This window comes from Gasterosteus aculeatus, chromosome 4, assembly GCF_964276395.1.
Source record: "Gasterosteus aculeatus chromosome 4, fGasAcu3.hap1.1, whole genome shotgun sequence".
NCBI lineage: Eukaryota > Metazoa > Chordata > Actinopteri > Perciformes > Gasterosteidae > Gasterosteus > Gasterosteus aculeatus.
This window is the reverse complement of record NC_135691.1, coordinates 4,435,371-4,461,859: the sequence shown is the minus strand read 5'-3', so window position 1 is coordinate 4,461,859 and position 26,489 is coordinate 4,435,371. Positions and strand designations below refer to the sequence as shown.

The 26,489-nt window shown below is 48.9% G+C and overlaps 1 protein-coding gene across 2 annotated transcripts in view; it reads right to left on the bottom strand.

Moving 5' to 3' along the window:
* Window positions 1–26,489, bottom strand: part of fat2 (FAT atypical cadherin 2) — a 53,434-nt gene that overhangs the window by 8,264 nt on the left and 18,681 nt on the right. For both annotated transcript variants that reach the window (XM_040175315.2, XM_078101970.1), the window contains exons 5-23: window positions 25,996–26,310; window positions 25,157–25,364; window positions 23,168–23,307; window positions 22,836–22,898; window positions 22,054–22,266; window positions 21,493–21,703; window positions 17,314–20,981; window positions 16,422–16,818; window positions 15,079–15,278; window positions 14,385–14,538; window positions 13,843–14,076; window positions 9,781–10,170; window positions 7,785–7,996; window positions 6,883–7,020; window positions 6,645–6,788; window positions 5,138–5,335; window positions 3,843–4,443; window positions 3,399–3,599; window positions 2,473–2,630 (exon numbers count right to left, since the gene is read on the bottom strand). In XM_040175315.2, coding sequence (XP_040031249.2) covers window positions 2,473–2,630; window positions 3,399–3,599; window positions 3,843–4,443; window positions 5,138–5,335; window positions 6,645–6,788; window positions 6,883–7,020; window positions 7,785–7,996; window positions 9,781–10,170; window positions 13,843–14,076; window positions 14,385–14,538; window positions 15,079–15,278; window positions 16,422–16,818; window positions 17,314–20,981; window positions 21,493–21,703; window positions 22,054–22,266; window positions 22,836–22,898; window positions 23,168–23,307; window positions 25,157–25,364; window positions 25,996–26,310 — 7,845 coding nt within the window. The remainder of the gene's footprint in view (window positions 1–2,472; window positions 2,631–3,398; window positions 3,600–3,842; window positions 4,444–5,137; window positions 5,336–6,644; window positions 6,789–6,882; window positions 7,021–7,784; window positions 7,997–9,780; window positions 10,171–13,842; window positions 14,077–14,384; window positions 14,539–15,078; window positions 15,279–16,421; window positions 16,819–17,313; window positions 20,982–21,492; window positions 21,704–22,053; window positions 22,267–22,835; window positions 22,899–23,167; window positions 23,308–25,156; window positions 25,365–25,995; window positions 26,311–26,489) is intronic.

Here is a 26,489-nt window from a genome sequence, read left to right as displayed (position 1 = left end):
CCGCCTGGGTCTCCGAGGGCGGGAAGGAGAGAATTAGTTGGGTGTCATCGGCATAGCTGTGGTAGGAGAAGCCATGCGAGCGAATGACAGCGCAGAGAGAGTTGGTGTAGAGCGAGAAGAGAAGGGGACCCAGGACGGAACCCTGAGGAACTCCCGTAGTAAGAGGACAAGGTTCCGACACAGATCCTCGCCAGGTTACCCGGTAGGTGCGGCCGTCGAGGTAGGACAAGAGAGGGAGAGAGCAGAACCTGAGACACCAAGTTCCTGAAGGGAGAAAATAAGGATCTGGTGGTTGACTGTGTCAAATGCAGCGGAGAGGTCCAGAAGTATGAAGACAGAGGAGAGCGAGGCGGCTCTAGCAGTGTGGAGTTGCTCTGAGACAGCGAGAAGAGCAGTCTCTGTGGAACGGCCTTGAAGCCTGACGGCTGGGGGTCAAGGAGGTTGTTATGGTGGAGATAGGAGGAGAGTTGGTTAAAGTACGTTCAAGAGTTTAAACAACGTGCTGGAGCCGTCTGTCAGCCGCTCACGTCTCTGCGTGTCAAATATAAAACACTGAAGGTCTGCTAATGGAAAACGCTAAGCATCAACCCCATTGTTGCATTATTGATCTGCTTTACTGCTGCTTCTTTAATTCATGTGTGAAAAGGACAAGCTTTTTTCTCATCCCTTTTGTTCTGCAGATGGACTTGGACTTTCGATCCGAAGATTTGGCTCATCGCGGGAAAGAGGCCGAAAGAAAAAAAGTAAGAAAAGCAGACCTGAAGGCGGCTGCTTTTCTTTTCATCTGTGTGATCTTCGGTGGGTATTTGAAGTGAGACAGCATCGGTTTGACGCACCGACGGTCTCACAGACGCAACGCCGCGGCGTTCTTTCGGGCCCCGCGGGGGCCGAAGCGCTGCAGCATCAGGGAGCCACGGCTCCACCAATCAGCTTTAAAAAAAAAAGATGTAGCACTGCCCTGCACGCAGACTGATACACAAAGACTGTGTGTATAAATAATGTGTTCTTCTTGGTATGAGATGTGTGCGCTCACACACACACACAGACACACACACACAAGAGGCCGTGCTGCATCTGCAGCTTACATGCAGGTGTAGGACCTCGTGTTTGCAGCTATCGTTGCCTTTGTAGAGACATTCGGCCCCTTGAAGCAGAGACAAGGGGACTTTTTAGCTGTCCGGCCCTTTTAGTGGTCGTCTCTGCGCGGTGGGCCGGAACGTTATTTCTTTTCAAAGACGAGGCTCTCGATGGAGCCGATGAGATCCGCTTCTCGAGAAGTCCGCCACGAGGCGCCTTGCTCCTCTGGAAGCTTCTACCAGGTGATCGCAGACGGCAGGCGAAGGACCCGTCACACAGCCCCGCCGATGACCTCGACAAACCTTTAAAGGACTTTGTGCTCACAGTGACTCCAGTCACTGGAGATCCACTCTAGGATGCACGAGCCGTGGAAACAGAACCCCGGGAGGCTTTTCAAAGTTACCCGAGAATCAAAATGATGGATTGTGCTCGCGGAGGAGGAAGAGCCCGGGACGGGAAGCTTCCGGCTGCATCTAAAGTCCTAATTTATTCACGTCTCTCAAAGAATACGACGCTCCGTCATTGTCCCCCAACGCGCGTGTGGAATTCCATACGGGGGACCTCTTGTTGTGTCACACCGATGATTCTTCCTTTACCCTCGACAATATATACACATATATATATATATATATATATATATATATATATATATATATATATATATATATATGACTGCTGGCCTAAAGCAGGAAATTAAATATTAAAATCTGGGATGATTAAAGCAAAGGGGAACACTTGGTTGAATCTTTGCATCTGAGCTGGTGATATTTTGGATTTTAAAGCTCCGCTCCAGCGACTCCACTCAGCAGCTCCCGTTTCATGACCGACATAGTAAATTAGTGTCGAACGACGACGGCTTTGGAAAATCAGGAGTGAGATTTAATCTGCACGCAGCAGCAAAACAAAACAAACTACACACCAGCTCGGGGGAGAATAAAACTGATATTTAAAAACTCGCCCCTTTGGTTGTTGTTCCCCGATTGACCTACAGTGTTTTATTCACTGCTTTGTCCTTGAGAAAGTTTCAGATGAATGCTGCTGCCGAACTGCCGTGGACATCAGAGGCCCTGAGCGGTCGATATCGCGTTAGGTGTTTGCTTTGTGTCGAATGTTTTCTCCTCTTTACCTTGCTGTCAGACAGCCTCGTTGGCTTTCAGCACTAGAGTTTTTTTTTTAGCATCACCACGCATCGACATGCGAACACACTTTGATAAGGACTTTGGGAAATTAGCATTAGCATCCAGGTTTGAGTACAGAAATACACAAAAAACTCCACGTCTGGTTTAGCGCTGCTTCACATCCGGCAAGAACCAAAAGAAACAATCGCGAGGAGAAACATCTGCCGCCAACGATTCAAAAGCAAATGCATCGTCTTCTCTTCAGAGGGGCGAATACCTGCAAGCTTCCCTGGTCGCGGGCGCCGTCGGCGGACACAAGGAGGCCGTGCTCCTGCAGCGTCTTGAACCGCAGCGCCAGCCTGAAGTCCAGGCGGTCCTCGTCCATCTGGTGGAGGTACCTCAGGTAGGACTTACCATCGAACCTCAGCGCCGACTCTGCAGCAGACAGAAGCAACAGAGGACGAGATTGGCATCGCTTTTCTTTTCTTTTTAAAATTAACCTTAACTTAGAACTAAACACTGGCGAGATAAAATCTTGATCTTCGTATCTCTTGGTATCTCTTGATATCTCTTGCATGAACTAACAAATAGATGAACTAATACTCCACAGCCTCGCTTGAATACTGTTCGTCAGCGTGGTCATGAGCATCACACGGTGCATTCTGGGTGATTACGTCACAGAAAAACTGCAGATGCTTTTGATTTAACCTCCAACGATTTAAAAGGCTTCAAAGAAGAAAAAAAACATCATAAAAGATTTAAAAACAAATTCTGTTCATTTCGGGGAAGGTGATTCAGATTAAGGACGAAACATCTTTGAACGATGACGCGTTTCAATAAATGTTCTCTGAATATCAACTCTGTCATTGTGAAACCTCCATTCGGTGATCTCACATGTTAGAAGCTTCTAAGTGCAACGACGTTTTTTAACATTTCAACTCACACATCAGGCCACATCCCAGTGGGGGCCTGGCAACATGAGACCAGAACAAAATGAATCCTAATCATAACAACGATATTCTTTTTTTATTGCTTATTTGTCATCTATTTGTGTTTTATTTAAGAGAATTTATTTTGCACTTGCTTAAACTTTTGTTTTGCTTCTAAAATTCAGTCTCCAACTCCGCCGCCGCATCGGAACCCGCGTAAACCTCCTCGCCCCCCCCCCCGCCCCCCCCCCCCCTCCTCCCCCACCAGGCGTACCGTTGCAGGGGCAGACGCTCTCCCAGGCGTGGCCCGGGGTGATGTAACCGGCTCTGGCGGTGGTGAAGTGGCTCACTCGCTCCGCCGTCAGCCGGGCGGCGTTCCTGCAGCCCCGCGGCGGGCAGCCGGCGCCCACACAGCCGTTGTGGCTCACCCCGAGGATGCTGAGGCCCAGAGAGTGCTCGATGTCCGATAAGATACCTGCGTCAAAGGGGGGGGGTCGGGGGTTTCAGGGCTGCACATTCATCTCACGGGACTTCCCGACATGCGGCGTGCGCAAATGAAGAGGAGGAAGAAACGCAGGTGACTAACTAATTAGCGATGTGTTCAGGCGCGGCTACGTCTGCCTCATTTAACGTCAGCCACCAACGTTCAGCCACGCAAAGCGGGTTTAACATCTCAAACAGTCCATCGTGTATCGCGTATCGCTAATCGATCTCTCACCTGCGAGCTTGCTGGTCGGCAGAGCCTTGGCTCCTCCCCTCTGAGGCCTCCAGACCAGCAGGGCCTCCAGGACCCGGGAGTCCGGTACCTGCTGCAGGCTGGCCAGGTGGAGCTCCTGCCTGGGCAAACCCAGCGCCTCCCCCAGGTTGCGCTGGAGGCCCCTCCAGTGGTCCCCCAGAAACTCCTCCGGCGACAACCCGCCCAGCCGCAGCGTGAGGCCGGAGTCCAGCGCCCGCTGCCCCGCCGCCCACACGTGAACTCTGACCCCGGTCCAGGCGCTGAACTTGCCGTCCGTCACGCTGACGTTCAGCGAGTAGGAGCCCTCCCCCAGGGTCTCGTCCGCCCAGATTTTGCCGTCGGCGACGTCGACGGAGAAGCGGCCCCCGGCCGAGTGCTCCGGCGCCAGGCGGTAGGCGAGGACGTCTTGCGGGTCCTGGTCGGAGGCGTGGAGCCGACCCACGAGCCGGCCGGCAAACGGCCCGCCGGAGGTGGTGACGAAGACCTCCAGGGGCACGACGGAGGGGGGGTACTTGCTCTGCTCGCTCACGTTGATGTTGACCACGCAGATGGAGGAGAGGGGGGGGTGGCCGCTGTCCGTCACCTGGCGGGCGAAAGCAGAGGAGTCGGCGTGAGACGCAAAGATCACAGCCAGGACATTATTTGTTTGGCGAATCCAGCCGGTCGGCCTCCAGATCCGCGCTCGCAGGTTTGTTTCCCCAGCGGGACACTCGAGATAACGAGCGTTTTAGGAAATAAGAAGAAAAGCTGTTTAATTGTTCTGTTGCTTTGCTATAAAGACAAAACTTTAAACGCTGCGTCTGGACCTTTTGGAATTTGAGCGGCTAAAAAAAAAATGCATTTAAAGCTTTTAATTCAGCAGTTTTAAATCCCAAAACATTTGATCCAGCCAACAGTAAATCCAAGCAACGGCAATCCACTGTTATGCTGATTCAGCTGCACTAGAAATAAGTTGAGTTTGTCTTGTAAATCTTTAAAAGCCGTAACCTCGTATAACCTTTGTATTTCCAGCGGATTTGAAAACTTTCTCTATAACAAGCCTTGTTTTGGGGACACCTTGCTATGGATCCAGGGGGTAAAGACGGGGCATTGATCTGCACCCTGACGTCAGCTCAACCAGCCGGACGTGAAGAATAAACACTTGTGTTCGCTAAACCTCGTCTCTCTCCCGGGTGCAGCTAAAGCCGACGGTCCGAGTGGTCAGTTCGGATTCACCAAATCACTCCAGTTCTGCGCCGGGTGAAACGTGGAAGTAAAAACAGGTGCACGTGGATCACCTGTATCTTCAGCTGGTGGTGGGGCTTGACTTTCCTCCTGAGCGGCGCGGCGAGCGACAGCAGGCCCCCCTGGTCCACGTGGAAACGGCGGTCCTCGTTGCCGCTGACGATGTGGATGGAGAAGGGCGGCCCGTTCCTGGGCGTGTCTCTGTCCGTCACCACGAGCTGGAGGACGCCGCTGCCGACCGACTCGCCCTCCTGCACGACACACCAGGTAAGGTTAATTATACTCCAGAGGAGAACTACCTCAACACACCTGCTGGCCTTTCTCCACCGTGGCGCATTGTTAGGTGATCAGTGTTGTCGCCCCGATTCTTTCCACTTCATTGAAGTTTTGACAGGATTTATCCTTTTTCAAAGTGTTTATTCGATGATGCTTCGGCTCAGAGCGAGAAGGCTGCAGCCTTAAGCTGTAATGTCATCATATTCATATGATAATTCAGTCACTGATCTGCACTGAGTTAAAATCTTCTAAATACTTTGTGCTCTACAAACTCTCACTCACGTTTCCAGACACTTTAATCTTTTGGTTCCAATGTTCTAACATTGTACAACAACGTAGCGTATCGATCTTCAGCAGCTCCGAACATTAAAAGTTCAGAGGTTTGAAAAATGCTCCTTGGCAACTGCACATAATGAAGTTCTCTTATGGTTCCCCGTGATGGATTACCTATCCCAAGATCTCCGTGTGGGAACTTTCATGCGCCCGCTGACATTAATGGAACGAAGTAATCAATCTAAAAAAATGTACAGCCTGCTTTGGGCAGCAGTTTTAAGGCGATGGGCTAAAACATTCACTTCTGGTGTCTTTTAAATCTCAATCTGAGCACACTAAGAGGACGGCTTTGTCAGAGTGAGAGGAATGTTAAGAGGGTTGGATTCACGTTCCCCACAGCAGATGGAAGACCTCTGACCGTACGGGACGACGCTCGTCCCTTTGATTCAGTTGTGAGGCCGTGGTCGGAACTTTAACAACAAAAAGGGATCCTGCAGCACCTTTGCATTCAACTTTTTAAATGACAGAATGACTCAGGAGGAAGTTATGTCAGTCAACAGCATTCAAAGCCGCTCTGTGTGGAAGTTTATTATGATTTGTTGGTATGAACATCTGATGTTTTGATATAAAGGCCTCTCTAAATGTTGAGACGCAGTAGAGACACACAGCAGAGTCTTCTAGTAAACCTTGTGGACCATTTTTTATCATTTACGAAATGTAATTGATGAAGTGAGTACTACAAAGTAGTTCCATTTAACCTCCGTTAGAAGGGTTTGGTGGCAAAAACAGATAAAAAACACTGAAGCTGAGGGGTGACCTCGGACTTATTTTTACCGCGTCGACTTCAGCGAATCCCCAGAATTCATTTTTATTTAAGATCAATAGTCCTGCTTTAACACACACGCAAGAACTAGAGCTCAGAAGCTTTTTGACCAATCGCGACGTGCATCGGGCCATTGGGTCCGCTGTGCCTCTGTGCAGGCGGCTGTAATGAGCCTGCTCCTGTCCTACCTGCAGCAGCAGGCTGTGGTTGACCCGGGAGAAGACGGGCGCGTTGTCGTTGACGTCGGCCACCGAGATGGCGATGAGGACGGCCGAGGACAGAGGAGGGTCCCCTTCGTCTGCCGCCTGCACCGTCAGAGAGTAGTGAGGCACCTGCGGAGGAGACGGAGGTGGTCGATTGGGCCCTTTTTTTTTTCTTCTTCCAGTCGTGCATTTTGAATCACCGCGAACGCAGACGCAGGCCGACCTCCTCTCTGTCCAGCGAGGTGCGGACGGTGATCTCTCCGCTGCGAGGGTGAATGGAGAACTGCTGCAGGGCATCTCCGCTCACTATGGAGTAACGCAGCAGATTGTTGACGGGGCCGTCCCGATCGCTGGCCGTCACCTGGGAGGTGGAGAGAGGGAGGCGTTGACCCGGAACAGCACCCAACAGACACACTGGTAAAGTAGGCCCAGGGGTCGTGGTTACCTACATCGTCTAGAACAAACTCCCGGTTGGATGTGAAAGACGTTAAAAGGCGATGGACCAAAACAAGACGCGGATGCCCTCCCCGTGGAGATAATGTGACAAGACCCGAGCTAATCTGCCGCCACAGATTCATTTGTCAGACTTGACCATAAAAGCACGTTCTCAGCTTGCTTTTCTCTTCACGGCTTGATGGCGTGACGGAAGACTCCCTCAGAGCCTTTAAAACATGTCAAATGTTTTACGGTGTCGCAGTCGAGTGGTGAAAACAGAAAGATGGAGGCGCCGGGCCCCCGAGTGGGCGGAATGTGGCCATCAGCCAGCCGCTGAGCTGCTGATAGATGAAGGCCGACGTGTTGTCACAGCGCCGCGTGTGTGTGCGTGCATGTATTAAAGAATCCCTTTGTAACTGTCACTTCCACCACTTCTCTACACACCCTCGGCCTCCTGCTCGGCCCCTGGGGAGAATCGACGAGCCTTCACAACAGTTCGTAACGTGTAAATGTACATAACTGCATGTGGTCCAAACACCATCCTACCGATACTGTTTCTGTGTGTGTGTGTAAATACGTATTTATATATACACAGTATACGGTAAAAACTGCTTCCAGCTACAGTTTGAACGTGCATCCCGTGTGGACGAACCCTGAAACCGCGTCCCCTCCGTCACCCTGCGCCCTTACCTTCAGCACCAGGCCGCCCGGCGTGAGGTCCTCCGGTACCTCGGCGCTGTAGTCGCCCCGTCCGAACACCGGCGCGTTGTCGTTCAGGTCCGTCACGTGGACGGTGACGGTGGCGACGTCGCTGAGGGACGACTTTCCGCGACTCCCCTCCACGGACAGGTAGTAGTCCCGGGAAACCTCGAAGTCCAGCGGGGCCGCCAGGGTCAGCAGGCCTGCGAGAAGAGACGGTAAAGTTCGGACAAGCGCAAAAAAACTAGAAGCGGTTGCGGTGGTCTAAAGCCGCAAAGCAGTCTGTGCAGTCCAACACAGATACCACGTATGTCCCAAGACATAGTGTGACATCCCCTATGGTATGTCACACTATGTACCCTCTCCCTAATGGTCCCTGACCTTAATGGTCATGACCTTAATTTACTAAATGAACATTGTGCTGTATTGTAAGACTAGAGATTGAGACCATGAACTCATGTTTACTGAGGGAATAAATCAAGAGGGAAGTAGAGTCATTTTCTCATAGACGTCTTTCAAAAAATTAAAAAATTGTATCTGTCACACCTTTTCAAAGACCTCCTGCTTTTTCCTTCCCAGAAAAAAGTTTTGCAGTTGTCGCCTTGATCTTCAAGACCCTGCAGTTGGTATTTGTTACCAACTTCTTTAAAGAACAAATGATCAATCATTTAAGGAATTTTTAGAAAAAGGACTTCTGGTCAGCAGGGACCAATGGTCCTGCAGCGGAGAGCCGGGGAATTTTAAAATTCTAGCAGTCTTTTCTTTTAAAAGAGATGAAGAAAGAACAATGCTCAGAATAGTAAACCATCAGAAATACTTTTATCATTATTATTTATCCTTTAGATAAAACCTCCCTCTGTCCGGCTTCATCACCTCCCTCCGCTTCCTGTCTTCTTTTGCCAGTAAAAATCAGACGGACTTCTACAAAGTCACGCATCGGCTCCCACATGTCATCCCTCACTCACCAGCTCGTCCCCTCTTATCTCCCAGCGTCTCTGTTCCACTGTCTCACTTCCACCACTGTGTGAGTGTGTGGGTGTGTTAGTGTGTGAGTGTTTCCTTGGGCTGCCAGCCAGTCTGCGGAACCACATTGTTAAGACAGAAGAAAAAAGGTGCTCAGTGAAACCCCCCCGACCCCCCCACACACTAAACATCCGTCAGTGAATCAGTGAATTATTTGCACCTCCAACACGCTGCTAGCACCTCGCTTCATCAATTTCAAGTAGATCTCCACCGGCCTGGTGTTTGTTTATCTGTTTTACCTTTTTTCTTTCCTCAGCGAGAAAGTACCATATATATATATATATATATATATATATATATATATATATCAGCTTTAATAGCCACACGCTGCCAGTCCAGCACCAAACCGCACACTGACCAGGCATCAACCTCTTGTCTGCAAACTGTTTTAAAACCTGCATTCTGTCCAGTGAAGTGTCTAGTGACTCCTCTGGTCCTATGGACGCATTACATCACATTACATGTCATTTAGCTGACGCTTTTATCCAAAGCGACGTACAGTAAGTGCATTCAACCATAGGGTACAAACTCAGGAGAACAAGAAACAAGAAAGTGCAATTTCCTCAAATAAGCCAATTTACAATTTTCTATAGATGAGTGACGTTACAAGTACAATTTAAGTGCTACAATTTGTTAGTCTTTAGTCGAGGTAGAGTCTGAAGAGGTGTGTCTTTAGTTTGCGGCGGAAGATGTGAAGATGATGGGAAGCCTACGAGAAAATGAGTTTATGGTCTATATCTCTAGTTTAAAGCCTCCTTGAATACAGGATGATGTTCATTTAGTAAATGATGGTCCTTTTAGTGTCAAACAGACCATAGAGCAGGGGATGCTTTAGGGCGGGGCTAAAGCTGATCTATGGTAACCTCTGTACAATCCAAGATGGCGGCCGCATGACCGCCAGACTCCATGCATCTGGGCGACAGCCTTCCTATGATCTATATAAAAGTAGAAAACACTCTCCAACCTGTCTGTGTGTCCAGCAGGAAGCGCCCGCCCTCGTTGCCGGACGCAATCCGGTAGACGATGGCATCCGGCCCCCCGCCATCCCTCGTCAGGGCGGAGACGCTCAGCACCTCCGACCCCACCGCCAGGGATTCTGGGAGCTGAGCGGTGTATTCCGAGTTCAGGAAGACGGGCTGGTAGTCGTCCAGGGAGACCACGTCCACCGTCACGACCGCGACGGAGGAGAGGTGACGAGGCAGCCCGCGGTCGGTGGCTTTCACCTTCAGCTCAAAAGTGGCCGGGGCGTCGGGGGTCAGAGGTCGCTCCAGCCGCAGGATCCCGGAAAATTCCTCCAGGGAGAAGTAGCCGCCGTCGCCCGCCAGGAGGGAGTACTTTACCTCGGAGTTTATACCTGCAGGAGGAGAGGATGGACACACTTTTTGCCGATTGAAAATTAAATAAAACTATTATTTGAGAAAACACCACATTTTTTCTTTAAACAAATCGGCAAAACTGCATCGTTGTTATCAGCTAGAAGCTGTGAAAAACTCATTCTCTCCTCCGTGATTGCATAAGTGACAACACAAACAACTTTTCTGAAATTATATTTCATCAATGCCATTTTATTCTCAGCCCAAATAAGCCACTTTCATAACTTCACATAGGAGTGAAAATCAAAGCCAGGAAAATAAAACTGAGAGAAAGGAGACTCGAACTGCTCGGGGGGGATAAGTCATCTAATTGGTTTCAGTCATGTGACTTATTTGTTGTGTATTGGCCTTCACAGACTTGTCTTCACAAGACACCCATTCTTTTCATTGAGAGGGGAAACAAAGCAGTTATACAACATTTAAACATACATCCACATCCCTGCAGGGTGTGTTTATGAGTGAAGGTGAGGACAAAATGTAAACGCACATCATCTGTTGATGTTAAACCATCAAAAAAGGGATTAAGATGGCAAATAATCAACGTATCCGCAGGGATTTCTATCCACACAACTAGTGCGGTGACTAGTGCAACATGAGCAGGTCCACCACAAGCGAGTCCAGTACCAGCAGCACGCGTTTTGCATAAAAACTGATATTAAGATTATTCAGAATAATCTTAAAGGAATAATTCTTTTGATGTTCTCCACTCAAAAAATGTCAGAACTCGAATGCAAGCAACGAATGCAATCAAACTAGTTTTTTGCCTCCTTTGGGAACGTGAAAGTGCTCATTAGAGCGTGATACTACATCCTGCTATTTCCGGCAGACTGCATTTGAATGTCTCTTGATTTTCTCGTGCTCGTGGCGGCAGAGCACCAGCATCAGTGCGGCGTACAGACCGGCCCCCCGCCGATGAAAAGCACGGAGCCGAATGAGGAAGGAAGCATCACCTGTGACACGGATAAGTCTCCCTCCCCCTCAAGCTCTCGTCCAGTCCGTTCACGGTTTGTCCTCCTTCCCTCGGGGAAAAGCCTGACTCGTGTTACGTATTGATCTCCATGAACTCATCCGTGTCCGCTAAAGTTTATTTCTACACCCAACATTTTGCTTTTAAGATTATTTCCACGTGTTTATGCTGACATTTAAAAAAATATATGTTGACATCCCACAAATTGCAATAAACGTTTCATTAAAATAGTAATACATTCTAGAATAAACTCAATGGTTTTGAACCTTGAGTTGTGAGATCAAGGAGGCAGCAGGATGGTGAAATACTGTAATTGACCTTTTCAGCCCACTGCCTGCCTGTCTGTTATTCAAATAGTAATATGACTGCTGTTTGTGGGACTTTTTGAAAGCGAGAGGACGTGCCGGTGTGTGGGAGGCGTTTTCATCGGCGTACGCACTGCTGCGTGTAAACGGGAATATTTGTTATTATCAACCTTCAAACAGCATAGAAGGAATATTATTGTAATTCAGAATAAGGTCATGAAACCAAACATGTCAAAGGCAGTAAGTGGCTGTAATTTCCCACCCATTAAATATAATCTGCATATTAACGAGATAACAAGCTGTAAACGTTGCAAAGGATGTTTAAGGATAATTACGGGAGTTTTGGAATCGAAGGTCAACATTTAATCTCAAACGGAGCTTCAACAAAAAGGTGATCTGGAAAGTTTTCGAGGAGAAATTTTGTTTTTGTTCTGAAGACTTTAGCAAATTAATCATCCCAAAGATGGCGCTGTGGTTAAAGGGCAACACTTCAAATCCTGCTTCCCCGAGAAGCAGTGACTCAACTGTTGATCGGTCATTGTCTCTCTTTGCTCCTGTGTGAAAAAAAAAGAAAGAAACAATGTGACGACACCAGTTTCATTCTGAATGAACCCGAGATGGACGGTAAGGAAATACATGGCGTATATTACTGACAAATCATTCTATTTACTGCGTATTAAAGTTAAAAATGACCACAAAGAGAGATCTGTATTCACGTCTGTGCCCTTTGGGAACCCTGCAGGTAGAGACCATGTTTTTCTATTCAATTACTTAAGCAAATAAAAAAGAAAAGCTCGTTACTCATTGTTGTCTGTGAGAAACTTGTCTGAGTGGAGAAAGAGGACAAGCTGCAGCACATCTGAAGGAGCGGCTGACCTGTTCGGTCTACTCCCGTTTCCCTACCTGCTCCGCGCGTGTGTTTGTGTGTGTCTGTGTGTGCGTGTGTGTCTACCTGTCTGAATGTGTCCATCTCAGTGCAAACAAAAACATGTGTGTGCATTAGTCTTTGTACACGCACAACATTTGTATGAGTGGGTTTCTGTGTGCATCAGTATTGATCTTCTTGTGTGAACTGTGATCATTCTGGTGTGTGTGCATGTGTGTGTGTTTGTGTGTGCGTACTTGGAGAGAACACTACCACACGTGCACACACACACACACACACACACACACACACACACACTGACTGAACTACGGAGGGTTTCAGCTGAGGGAATACTGTCGGTTTTAGTTCACTTTTATCGGACTTCACTGTTTGCACCAAGAGAAACCCAACGAAAGATCAAAGCCGGCGCATGAATAAAACATTCCAACACAGCAGTTGAAATTTCTATCAAACTGCGTCAGCAAACTTCCGGCGCAGAGAGACGGGTTCAGATTTGTTCAGATCTTTAGAAAACTGAAGTGAAAAAAACAAAACGTGTGCTGAAACACAAATTACAGGACTAATTTGTTTGAGAGAAAAAAGTTAAAATTACAAAGTAGAAGCAGAAAGGAAAACATGACTAAACCAACAAAGGGGAGGAAAAAAAGCGACTTGTGCTGTTTAGCAGTTACAGAAACCGGGAGGATTGGGGGAGTCTCATATTTTACCGCTCAAAAGGAGCATGCTCCCCCCCCCCCCCCCCCCCCGACGGCGCACTGGAACAATAAACCCCCGATGTCATCGCGGCGTCCTCTGGCCTGGCTGGAGTCCACACACACACCGACCGGGCTTTTGTGTCTCCAAAATCACCTACCGGTCTACTGGTCGGTAGACAGATTTCTGCGCGCGCTACGCACCTTGAACTTGAGGAGTCGGCAGTCGAAGGGTCGGATGGAGGCTCCGTCCGTTTGAGTCAGATGTGAGGAGGGGACATGCTTGTTTTTGCAGGTACTTTGCAATGATACCACATAAAACGATGTCCACCCACTTAGCTTATCCAGTCTGCCTGCTATCGTTTGCTGACTGGCTCTCGAGACAAACCGCTGAGTGGCAACGGCCGTCAGGAATTTGGTACTAAACCAAAGTATCTTTGAGAAATTAAAAACTGGCACTAGATGAATCACCAAACAGAAGCTAGTCAATTAAAAATTAGAGCAAGCGGTTAATGCAAGCAAGCATTAAGGGGTTAAAGTCTCTGCAGGAGCAAATAGCACAGCTGGGTGACACAGTGGAGAGGCATCGGGGGATTACGAAAGCAGAGCCTGCTGGGAAACGCTTTCATTATGTTTAGAATTAATACACTGCACACACGTAAAGGCGCGCCTGTGTGTGTGTTCGGCTTTAGGAGAGTTAGGAGTCGCTGGTACTGTGGACTTGTTGAGCCGGCGTGTTCTAACCTGAGAGGAAACGTTACAATGCCCTCTGCGGCCTCTTAAAACTCTTCCACACAACCCACCGGTGTCCGGGTCCGTTGCGTACACCACGGCGACGGGGGTCCTGACGGTGGTGTTGTCGAACACGGTGACCTCGTAGTGGCTGGAGGAGAAGCGGGGCGCGTTGTCGTTCGCGTCCTGAACGGTCAGCCGGATGTCGGCCTGACACGACCGCCCGCCGCCGTCAGTCGCCTTGGCAACCACGTTGTACTCCACCTCCCTCTCCCGGTCCAACGCGGCCCGAGTGAACAGCTGACCTGAGGAGCGATGAATGAGACACCGGAGTCAATAAATACAGGGTTTTTTAAGCTTGAAGATGTTCAAATACCACAATATTCTGGTTATTATTGCTGTCAATATTATCATACATACCTCATGAATACTTGAACATTATTCTTTACATGTTTATACAAGAAGCAGTGCGATGCAGTGTTTTATTATCTTAGCAATCAAAGGAAAAGAAAAAAAGTGACAGACGTGACGTGCACAATTTCCTCTGAGTGCTGATGGTATTACCTACTCAAACACTCAAAGAGGGAAGCACCCGTGTCATGTGAGCCCGCACCTGTGCGCTGGTCCAGGTGGAACTCGTCGGCGTTGTGGCCGTGGAGGGTGAAGGAGATCTGACCGTTGGATCCCAGGTCCGGGTCCGAGGCCGACACCTTTAGCACGAACATGCCGGAGGGCGAGTTCTCCATCACCGCCTCTGTGTACACCAGCTGGGACGGGAGGGGGATAAAAACAATCAAACCCGCCGCTCGCACTGCACTTTTCTGCAGAAGTCGTGCATAAATAAAACCGTACGGCTCCGGTGACCAAGAGGAAGCATCGGTTGGGAAATGTTTAGAAACAAGTTCTATTGGTTGAAATTAAGTAGAATATATATTCAGTTTTTAATTTCAATTAAAAGTCAACCACATTAAAAGATGTTCAATGCCGTACCTTCCAAAAATGTAAAGACCCTCTGAAACTTGACTTCTGGCTCCTCTCGGAATTAATATTGACTGTTTTTCAAATATGAATGACGAGTGCTGACGCTGCAGTCGGGTGCACTGCGCTCAGTTCTGTTATGGCTGACCTTGGTGCTCCACACAATATACGAGAGCACACGAGGGGGTTCGGAGCTGGGGAGGAAAGCTCTTCTCACTCCATCCACCGTCAACTTACTGCAGAAAGTTTTTGCCACTCAAACACTGATGTAACTAACGAGAATCTTTATCGGCCCCAATGATTGAAAGCCGGCGTGTCGCCGCCCTCACCTCGCCGCACTGGGGGCTGTTGTCGTTGATGTCGAGGACGTGGAGATCCACGACCACCCGAGCCTCCGACCGCCCGTCGGTGGCCGTGACCTTGAGCGCGTATCGGTCGCTGGTCTCTCGGTCCAGGGCTTCTTTGGAGATCAAACCCCACTTGCCCTCGTCCTCCTGGATGATGGCGAACTGGCCCAGCGGGTCTCCGTCTGCAGGACCAGATGGAGAGCCGAGCGTTACTCGGTATTCTTTGCGGAGATCGATGTCACGTGAGCAGGATTCAGAAGTCATGGCTGATTTGTGTTGTTTTTACTTTTATTATTGTGTCTCTGATGAATATAGATATGTTTAATTCACAGTTTTCCTGTTTCATTCAAACAGAAACTTTGACATTGAGTTTAGATGACCTGCTTTTACCGATGAATAATTTAAGAATTTCTGTGTTCTTGGTGAATTTCATTATTGGACTGACTGATCCGTGTACTTTTTATTTATTAGTTTTTTTACAAGCTTTTATACTCTGAGATGGAAACTGTCTGTCATCAGTCGGGGTGCTGCAGCACAATCAGGGAACCACCTGTGTGGCAGCAGGTGACGTAGGCTGACGGAGCTTCAACCCCCAGAAGGAAACGGTTTGAGTTCTTTAAAGTGGTGTGAAGGTCTGCACTGAGAGGTTGGCTTTTTTTAAAAAGATGCTAAAAAATTAACTAATTAATCGCACATTTTGGAATTCATTAATGTTGATTAATGGCGATTAATGAATGTTGTTGTTGTTGTTGTTGTTACAATGTTGTTTTTAATGAATGTTTGTTTTTCTTGTAAAGACTACATCTTAAAAGTAATGAGTACTTTAGAAAGTGTGTATTTTAGACACTGTTGTATAATTGTTACTGTTATTTTAAACACAAAACTACACACATTTGATCATCTTGGAGGCAGAATTCCACCGGGTGGAACATGTTGAACTAGCGACTCTTCCTGCTGTGTCCTGTCCTCGTGCACTTGCTCTCAACTGTCCATCATTTAACGGCTGTGTTTGAAGTCCCACATTAATGTCTTAACAATAATGTTACATTATACATGTGTTAACAACAATAATGTTGGCCACATTTATCGCAGGGATTAACGCTTTTATGACATGAGCGACCTGCAGCACAGTGAGGAAATCATCTGTGGAATCACATTTTCTTCAGATCCCAAACACACAAATACACGATACATAAAGGATGTGCTTGAGCAACACTGTCACTCACTCACACACACACACACACACACACACACACACACACGGACACACACACACACTCCGTGACTGCAAACAAACTCACTAACGCACGCTCAAACGTACGCACCCGTGATGTAACACGTCACCAGGCGGTTCTCCAGCGACACGTCGGCGTCCGTGGTCGTCATGGAGATGATCACATGGCCCGGGTTGCTGTTCTCCACCACGGAGCCGTGGTACGCGGCTTTGGAGAACTCGGGCGGGTTGTCGTTCTCGTCGGTCACCGTCACCTCCACCTGGACGCTGGAGGAGAGCGCCACGTCCCCGCCGTGGTCCGTGGCGACCACGTTGAACCGGTAGAACCTGGCGGCCTCGCAGTCCGTCGGCCGCACGGCGGTAATCCAGCCGCTGTCTCCGTCGATGGAGAAGACGCCGGTGGCGTCCTTGGCGGCGTCAGCGGGCAGAGGCTCGAGGCTGTAGGTCACGCGGCCGTTGGTCTCTGTGTCCGGGTCGTTGGCGGTCACCTGTGGGTCAGTTTTCTTTTTAGGAAATACTCCTGTTTGCTGTCTCAATGGAGAGATTCATCTTTTTGCTTTAGAAGATAGTAGCCCACCGTATTTTAAGCCTCGCTAAGCAATACGCTGAATTAGAATAACAAAAATGCATACCCTGCTTTAGCATCATTTACTGATTAAATGAACACCATACTGTATCTAAGAAGACTTGGAACTAGAGATTGAGACCATGGACTCATCCTTACAATGTTTATTGAGGGAATAAATCAAAACAGAAGTAGATTAATTTTCTCATGTCAGAGGAGCCAGTAGAGAGGATTCCCCTTTAAGTCATGAAGCTTTAGCTTCACTTTTCAGAACCCATACTTATAATATATCTTATAACCCATACATTTGTATTGCTACTTTGGTGGCCAGGACACAGTTAGCTGATTGGACTTTTCAATCTGCAAGTAAGAGTGGCAATCAGCTAGTTCCACCAATAATAACTTAAAACGTTCTCACCTGAATAACAGTGGTTCCAGCCGGCATGTTCTCAGCCAGGTAGGCCCTGTATGGGTTCGCCTCAAACATTGGCTGATTGTCGTTCACATCTTGGACTTCAATGTTGACCGACACCAAAGACGCAACGTCGGTCCCGTTGTGGCTCCCTTGAGCGATCACGTCGATCTGATACCATTTTGTCTTTTCGTGGTCGATGGTCTTCTGCAACAGCAAAGTTCCACTCTCTTTGTCCAAACCGAACACTCTGTCTTTGTTGCTTTCCACAGTGTTCCCGTTCACCAGGCTGTAAATGAGGGGCATATCAGAGTCCGCCCGTACCGAGCCCACCTCTGTCCCAATGGGGATGTCCTCTGCGGCTGAGAAGGTGTAGAGGGGCTCTGAGAACTTCGGAAGAGGAACCTCAGGAGGAACCACTCTGAGTTGAACGGGGACCGTGGAGTTATAGAACGGAAGGCTGCCGTCGCGAGCTATGACTTTGAAGTGGAAGATCTTGTTCTCCATCCCGACGAGGCTCTCTTTGACACTCACGACGCCGGTGAAGGGGTTGATCTCGATGACGTCATCGGCCACCTCATCGGCTTCATCTACAGTGTAGGTGACGTCTGCGTTTTTGCCATCGTCCGCATCATAAGCCATGATTTGGATCACGGGGGAGCCTTTATTTACAGTTGACTGAATGGAGACCTGGTACTCCAATGCTTTGAACTGAGGAACGTTGTCGTTCTCGTCCGTGAGAATAATCTTCACCGTGCAAAAGGCCACCCTTCCGCCGCCATCTTTAGCCATGACCTTGATAGCTATGACCCTCTGGGCCGGGTTCTCTCGGTCCAACGGTTGCGTTGAAACTATCTGGCCATCAATGTCGATGGCAAATTTCTCATCAGCAAGTTTGTTTATGATGGTGTAGTCAACACTGCCGTAAGGCCCGTCATCAGGGTCAATGGCGGCTAGTCGGATCACCCGAGTTCCCGACTCTGCATTTTCAGCCAGCTCTGCTTCGTAGACGCTCTGTTTGAAGTGCGGACTATGCCTGTTGCTGTTTATCATGTCAATATTCACTGGTGCAGTTTTCTGAAACACTCCGTCGGACACGGACACCGTCAGGTTGTAGTAAGGATCCAGATTCCTCTTGCAGACATTGGAAAAGGAGAGGATCCCCGAAGATTCGTTGATGTTGAAGTAGCGGCCTTCGTTTCCTGAGAGGATTTTATACTTGAGGTTTTCCAGGTCCCCGCGGTCCGGATCTGAAGCTTGGATCTTGATGACTACGTGGCCACACTTTGCCAATTCGTCCAGAGAGACGTCATACTGGGAGCTCACAAAGTCTGGTGGGTTGTCGTTGACATCGGTGACATTTATGAAGACTTGGGCTTCACTACTAAGAGGAACGCTTCCATTGTCAGTGGCTTTAATTTTAAAATGAAAGTGTTTTGTGTTTTCATGATCCAGCACTTGTTTTGTCACGATCAAGCCGCTGAGAGGGTCTACCTCAAAGAAATCCGTCTCGTTAGCCTCCGCTTTCACCATCTGGAAGGTTAGATCTTTATTTCTGCCAGAGTCCCGATCAGAGGCAGAAAGTCGTATCACAGATGTGTCGATTGGAAGCCCCTCCTCAATGGACACAGTGTACGTTAGCTTAGAGAAAACTGGCGCGTTATCGTTCACGTCCTCTACTTCCACTTCAATCGAGGCCTCCGAGAAAGCGCCGGTCACGGAGTCGGTAGCGCGTACTGTCAACACGTGCATGGTTTGGCTCTCGTAGTCGAGCGGGTCTGTGACAGTCAACACACCGGTTTTGAAATCAATGTGAAAGTGCCGTGAAGCGTTTTCTTCTTCAAGGTTATAGATGAGCCGATAGCCCTCCGGATTCCTGGCCTGCACATGTAAGATGGTGGTGAATGGGGGAACGTTTTCAGGGACTTTCAGCGGGTACAGAAGTGTCTGGAAAACCGGGTTGGTTTGGTTCCTCACTTGAATGCTGAGCTGTGCCATCGTGCTGTGGCTGGGCTCGCCGTCGTCTGTGGCAAAGACCGTCAACACATACTTACTAAGAGCTTCAAAGTCCAGAGGCCTTTTGAGGGACACGTCGCCTATGTCGGGATCTATCCTGAAGAGGTCGTAGTCCTCCTCCAGTGAGTAGACGACTGAGCCATTCTCTTCCAGATCTCCGTCGATGGCAGTTGCTTGATATAAGACGTCTCCTGGTTCATAGGTTTCGGAAATCATCATTGAAAAAGGCAAGTTAAGAAACTGTGGAGCGTTGTCATTGACGTCATCTATGAAGACCTTGACCTGGGTGGTGGCCGTCCTAGCCGGTGTCCTCGTGTCTTCTACCTTCACCAACACGTCATAAACATCCCGTTCCTCTCGGTCAAAGGGGATACCAGTTGTTTCAAGAACCCCGGATGTCTGGCAGATTACAAACTTCCCCACCGGGTTGATTATAGAATATATAAGAGGCTCATTTAGAAAACAACCCTTAGCCTTGAGTGCTGCCAAAGTTCTGACTGTCTTTAGGTTTTCAGAAACACTCGCTGAATATACTGTCTGCTCAAATCCAAGATCGCTCGCTGTGAGGTTTGTCACGTTTACTTTGACAGTAGCTGAGTCTTTGTAGAGCCCGTCGGACACTTTGACAACTAGCTCGTAAAAAGGCCTGAATTCTGACACATTGCTCACGGTGATGACTCCAGTATCGGGGTGAATTGAAAAGGCATTGTGGAGATTCCCCTCGGCGATGCTGTATGTGACAACCGAGTCTGCGTCGTGGGCTGTGACGCGCACCACCTCCGTGTCTCTAACGGCCGGGGAGATGATGGATTGCTCGTACACAGGGGCGGCAAACTGTGGTGGGCAGTCATTCAGGTCCAGGACGCGAACGGTGACCTTGACGGGCTCAGTTGCGTACAGCGGGGGCTCCCCAGAGTCCTTTACCTGCACGGTGAAGTGGTACTCGGCCTTGCCTTCGTAGTCAACTGGGGAGATTAAAGAGATGGTGCCCATGCTTGAGTCTACCTGGAAGACTTTCAGGGCCTCAGGCTCGAGGATCTGGTACACCAGCACAGAGTTAGAATCTTTGTCTGCATCCGAGGCCTGGATGACCAGAGGGGTGTTTTTGTCTCCCATCACCATGCTGTTCATGTGAGCCGACTCGCTGACCTGCCCCAGGTACACCTGCCGCTGAAACGCGGGAGCGTTGTCATTCTCGTCGATCACGTAGATGTACACAACGGTCCTGGACGAGGCTCCGGCCGTGGTGGAGGCAGCAACTTTGAGCTTGTAGGAGGCACAGTTCTCAAAATCAAGGGGTTTCTGGGTTGAAATAACCCCAGTAAGTGGGTTGATGTGGAACGTTCCATTGAGGTTGCCACTCTCTATCCCATAATGGACAGCGGCGGGGCTGGGGGCTGAGACGGTGACCACCGGCGTCCCGCGGGTGCTCAGTTCACTGATCTCCGTCAGGTACTCATCCAAGGAGAAGGCAGGAGGGGTGTGGTCGGAGACGCGGAGGAGGACGTGGACGGAGCAGAGGTCACTGCGCTGAGGGAATCCCTGATCGGTGGCCTTCACCGTCAAGTGGAACCGGTCCTGAGGCTGAAGGTCCAAAGCTTTGACCACACTGATGGAGCCCAACTGCGGGTCAATGGAGAAGACGTTGTCGATATTCCCTGCAGGGAGAAAAGGCGAAATTTTGCATTAGAGAAATGAGCTACTGGTAATCAATCGTATTATTTCTTTCCTGGTACGCCCTGTGAAATGTTGCTGCGTCTTTCTTTTTACCTTGCGGTTCTTGACCATATACATGTATTGGTCTCGCATCTATTATTCCTTCCTAAAATGTTCAATATTTGAATATGGTTCAAAAATCCTCATTGCTTTACCTCTATTGTACAGAATACAGATTATATGAGATTTTCAAAGTAGTTTTGTTTTTGACAATGAGTGAAGGCGTCGCTGTGCACTTAAACCGTCTAAGCCAAGGGTCTCAAACTCCAACCCGCGGGCCACGTCCGACCCACGGCGTCAGGTGCGGTCCGTCGGGGAGTAACGACTTTGGCGTCCCCCCCCCCCAACCGTTCGGACCTGCGGTTGCGCATGCAGCTCCCGGCGGTTTATATTAGAAAATGGCGGCAGCTCCCACTTGTGATTATGTGGAGTTGAATGAATGTGCAAGCTCACCAGAGTTGAGGGAGTAGCTGATGTCGGCGTTGCTGCCCACGTCCTTGTCCAGGGCCTTGACCCGGATGACCTCGGAGCCTGTCGGGGCCGAGCTGGAGAGGCTGGCCTCGTAGCGGGGGCTGAGGAAGGCCGGCGAGTGGTCGTTGCAGTCCTCAACGTGAACCACCACCTTCACAAAGTTCCTCTTCACCGGGATCTCCTGGTCACGCACCTGAAGTGGAGCAAAGAAATGTTACGATAGTGAGACTTCTGAGGCCGATTCTTCTTCTAATATATGACCCAGTTTGGCTTTTTGAGACATGCAATTCAAATGCAACATATTTTAAAAAAACAATTCAAATAGACTAATATGCATTAATCATTTATTTTGCATGAATTGTAACTAAACATTTTTGACAAATTTTAGATTTATGGTTTGCTGTTTTCAGAGAGCAAAACAAACTTTGCAGAGAACTTTAAGCTCCAACACAGATACAAAGCATATTCCTTCATAGTTGAAACACTCTTATGACCTTCAACACAAGACCTCAGAAGATTCAACTGAGATAGCTGAGTCGTTACCATGACAACGAGCGTGTGAACGGAGATCGTCTCGTAGTCGAGCTCCTCCGTCAGGACCAGTACTCCACTCTTGGGGTCCAGGTGGAAGAGCTTGGTGCTGAGTGGGTGGAGGCCGCTGTGGATGGAGAACACCAGCTTGCTGTTGATGTCGGCGTCCTGCGCGCTGATCTGCAGGACGTCCTTCCACGGGGACGTGTCCTCGGGAACCCTCACCTTGAGGCGCAGAGTGAGGCACACAGCAGGAGACGGGGAGGGGAGGTGTTGTTAGAGTTGATGGGGGGAAAGAAAAACACTGGGAAAAAAATTACCTTGGAAACCGAATACTTTGAGTTTTATAACACATAAAAGAACAACAGAAAAGATTTTGAGGGGAGGAAAACGTTCTGTCAGAGCTACAATTTGAGACGCGTTGATGACTGTGATTATGAAAAGAACCGCAGCCTTGTACCAGCCTGTTGGACCTCCTCATGAATACAGCAAAGCATTCCCGCAGAAGTTGATGATAATCCTCAAAACTTTAAAGACCTTTCTAAAAGCTTCAGTGTTATTACAACGTCAAAATTAGTGGAGCTCTGCCTGCATGCTACATAATCCCCTCTTAATGCATAATGTGACAAACCATCCCTTTAGGACTTTTATTCTTGTGATTACAGATGCTTCATGCACCTGGATGCATCTGTGACACGCCCAGGATGATCTGTAAAGAATGTCCTCCGGGGCATCGCTGCTGTACGTCTGCCAGCTCTAATCATCACATGGAAACCGACCGGATGGGCTCTCACCTCGTAGAGCGGCTTCAGGAAGACGGGGCGATGCTCGTTCATGTCCAGCACTCGGATGTAGGCCTGCAGTTTGGAGGTGGAACACAGGTTGGATTTAAATATTAAAGCGAGGGCATAATCCGTCGTTTACTTTTCTAAACACAAGAATAAAAACGACAAAAAGACTTAGAGGTAGATATGTAGATCTGAAAAAATATACGATTTCCTTGAATTTTGTTTATTTTCTACTTGTCTACAGGTTTTATTCCTACAATAAAAGGAAAATAAGACCATTCTTCCCTTCCGTCTTACCTTTTCTACTTTTTACAAATGCGTGTTTTTACGTTCCTCACCTGTGTGGTGGCGCTGTGGTTGCCATCGGTGACCCGCACCGTCACGTTGTAGTTGGAGCGCCGAGCGGCGTCGAGTCGGCGGGCGATGGAGATGATCCCCGTGTTCCTCTGGATGTCAAAGTCCTTTTCTTCATCGCCACCTGAGGGAGAGAGAGCGAGGGAGACGGTTTATTTCGTCCCCGGTGTCCGGCTGTCACATGGGACCTCTGCAGGTCCGATTTGGACTTTTGGCGGGAACGATGCAGCTCGCCGGACGATGCCATTCATTGTGAGCCAACGAGCTTGTTTCTACCTCTTTTCACCGCTTGCATCCTCTTTTCCTTCTCTTTTTCCCTCTCCTCCTTGCTTCCTGCGCCCTCATGACTTCATCCCTTCCCTCAGCAGGTTGCCTGTATCTACGTGTGACGGGTGGACCTCATGCCCGCTCCGACCAGATGGTGTTTATTACGATGTGCAACGAGCGAAGGACCGACCACACGCTTTAAAACCTCTTCATGTTTGTGTGACTTCAATCTAAATGATGCATTTATGTGAAGAGGTTTCTCAAACAGAAACCGACCTCTGGACGACCCAATTATCAGTCGTTCCGGCGTAATGAACAAGCTGAAAATGTCTGGATTGACACCAGAACCCACCAAGGTCTTTGACAAAAAGAAGATTGAATCGGACGCAACAATGCTCGACGCCATCCGTCATCTCAGCACAAGATGGAAGATGTACTGTGAGTGACTATTTTTCCTCTTTACTGATCATTTCCAGGGAGATAAACACCCCGGTTGGAGGTCCCACTCTGTCTCGGTCACGCCACGCCAAAAATAGGTTTTACTCACGGCACTGGGAGATTAAAAAAAAGGATCCTCCATCACATTCTTTATCAATCCATTCATCTTCATCAACAAGACAAGCAGAGAGGCCTCTGGCCGGCCATACTTGACCCCCCCATCCTCCATTGGCATTTGTCACATTGGACCTTACACGAGTAGCTGAAGGTCAACATTGACCCATTTATCCTGGCTTTTTGGCAGAATGGCTTTGCACTTTTCTCTTGTAGCCGAACCGCCTCTTAATCTGTCTTAATTTAGGTGACCTTCCCTACAAACACCCCGAAACAAAGAGAAAAAAGTATGATATAAATGTATGAATAAAGCATCAACGGATCTGAACACGTTCACTTGACCGATTAAAAGACATTTTCTTTTTTGCATGATTTTTTTGCTGTGAATAGTTGTCGGTGGCAGATGGTTTTCTCTGAATACCTCTCAGCACTTTTTTAAAAGTACGTTGGTCGGCATAGAAAAATCAATATATAGTAAATTCGGTTCTTTCCATCGATGGAACTTGGCACAGCAAAGTGAGCAGGAGAAACTTTGTTCTTTACAAAGCAACGAGGCACCGGCATGTCCGGCATCCTGGGGGGATGATTTCCGCTTCAGCCCAACATATTGTCACGATGTGACAGTCCTTCTCCGAGGGGTCCGTGTCTGAGACGAGGAGGAGGAGGAGGAGGAGGAGGAGGAGGAAGAACCAGCTCGTCCCTCCTTTGGGGATCTGGCAGGTGATGAGAGGTGAAACGCCATAGAGGAAAAAAAGACCCGCTGACACGAGACCTTTTCTTCCCTCTCCTCCTCCTTCTTGCTCTCTATTCAGCTCACGAGCTTCTGTGGATGTTTTATTTATCCAAGTAAAATAATCAGAACAGCATCAACAAGCGAAAGATAAATGCTTGATGACTGAACCAGTGTAAATGTAAATTTAACTCCTTTTGGACCTTTACTTTTTACGCCTGCAGACTTTTCCCCGTAACCCCCGTAAGGAAGGTGTGCTCAAAGGGGTCGAAATGTCACATTTATATTAATGGAGCCTCTCAACGGTTATTAATAGGAAACCTGACTGCACTTTTATGTCAGTGGTTTTCTTTGCAATATAGTGAATGATATAATTTATTAGCTTATTGTGCTCGTGTGTGTGTGTTCACTCGCTCCACCTCACCTATGATATCGAACCACCTCTGCCGGTGCGTCTCCGTCATGATGATGCCCACCATGTGGGTGACGGGCTCCGTTTCCATGACGGCGAAGGTGAAGTGGGGCTCGTCGAACGCGATGGGCTCGGCGGAGGGCGGCGGGGGGGCGATCCACTCGATGTCCAGTCGGGCCGTGGAGGAGCGCGGCGGGCTGCCCTGGTCTGTGGCTTTAACCTGGAAGTCCAAGAGGGCATTTAAATTAGTGAAAAGATGACTAATATGAAATAAGAAACGGCGAGAGGACATCACAGAGGACACCCCCCCGATGTCCTAAGAGTTTACTTCACGTCTTATTTTTTTGATGAGGGTCATTGATATTTCAATAGTCAGTTTAACGTCTGCTCCGGATGCATAAGCTGGTTCTCGGATCCTCCTGTTTGATGAAGTTTACAGTGAGCAGCTGTTTTAAGAAAACGAGCCCTTTACAAATAAATCTACATATTTGAGAGACATTTTCAAAGAGCTAAACCTCCACTAGATCCTGATGATGTCCTTCAGACCGAGAAGGGGGAGGGGCTTGAAGTAAAGGGGGGCAGTGACACCTTGTTGGTTTAGCTCTTTGTTAGAGTGTTTAACCACATCACACAAGCCTCCTCTTTGGGTTCCTGTCGAGCTGCTCGACATCAAGAGGAGCAGCCTGTGAGGAACAGAGGGCCCTCCAGCTGCTGATTAACCACCCGCGTTCCGACAATGCACTGGTGATGACGAGGGCGGGCCTCTCGCCTGCATTCAGAGCCGATGTGAGCGAAGTGGTGATCACAGGTGACCTCCTCACCATAAACCCCCCCCCCCCTCGTGCACCCACCGTGAGGATGCTGTAGTTCCCGGGCCAGAAGTCTCTGAGCGCCGTCACCTCGCCGGTCACCGGGTCGATGCGGAAGGCCTCGTCCTTGTCGTCCTGCAGCTCGTAGGTCACGTCGGCGTTCGGGCCCTCGTCGTCGTCGCGGGCGACCATCCTGCACACCTCCCGCTGGCCGCCCCTCGCCCGGCGGAGCCCGGGCAGCTTGACGTGGAAGAGCTTGTCGGTGAACTTGGGTCGGTTGTCGTTGGCGTCGAGGACTCGGATCACCACGGTGGCGCTGGAGCGCAGGCACGGGGATCCGTTGTCGGACACGATCACCTGACAGCCAAGAGGATTGATGAAGTCATGAGTAGCATTTGAATTAGCATTTTGTTTGGTTTGTTGGTTTCCCTGGTCCAGAATTAACCGGTAATATTCTTTGCACTGGCTTCATTTTCTTTTGTTTTCAGAAAATACATAAAGTCTCGTTTTTAAATTGTGAAACGTGTGTAAACATT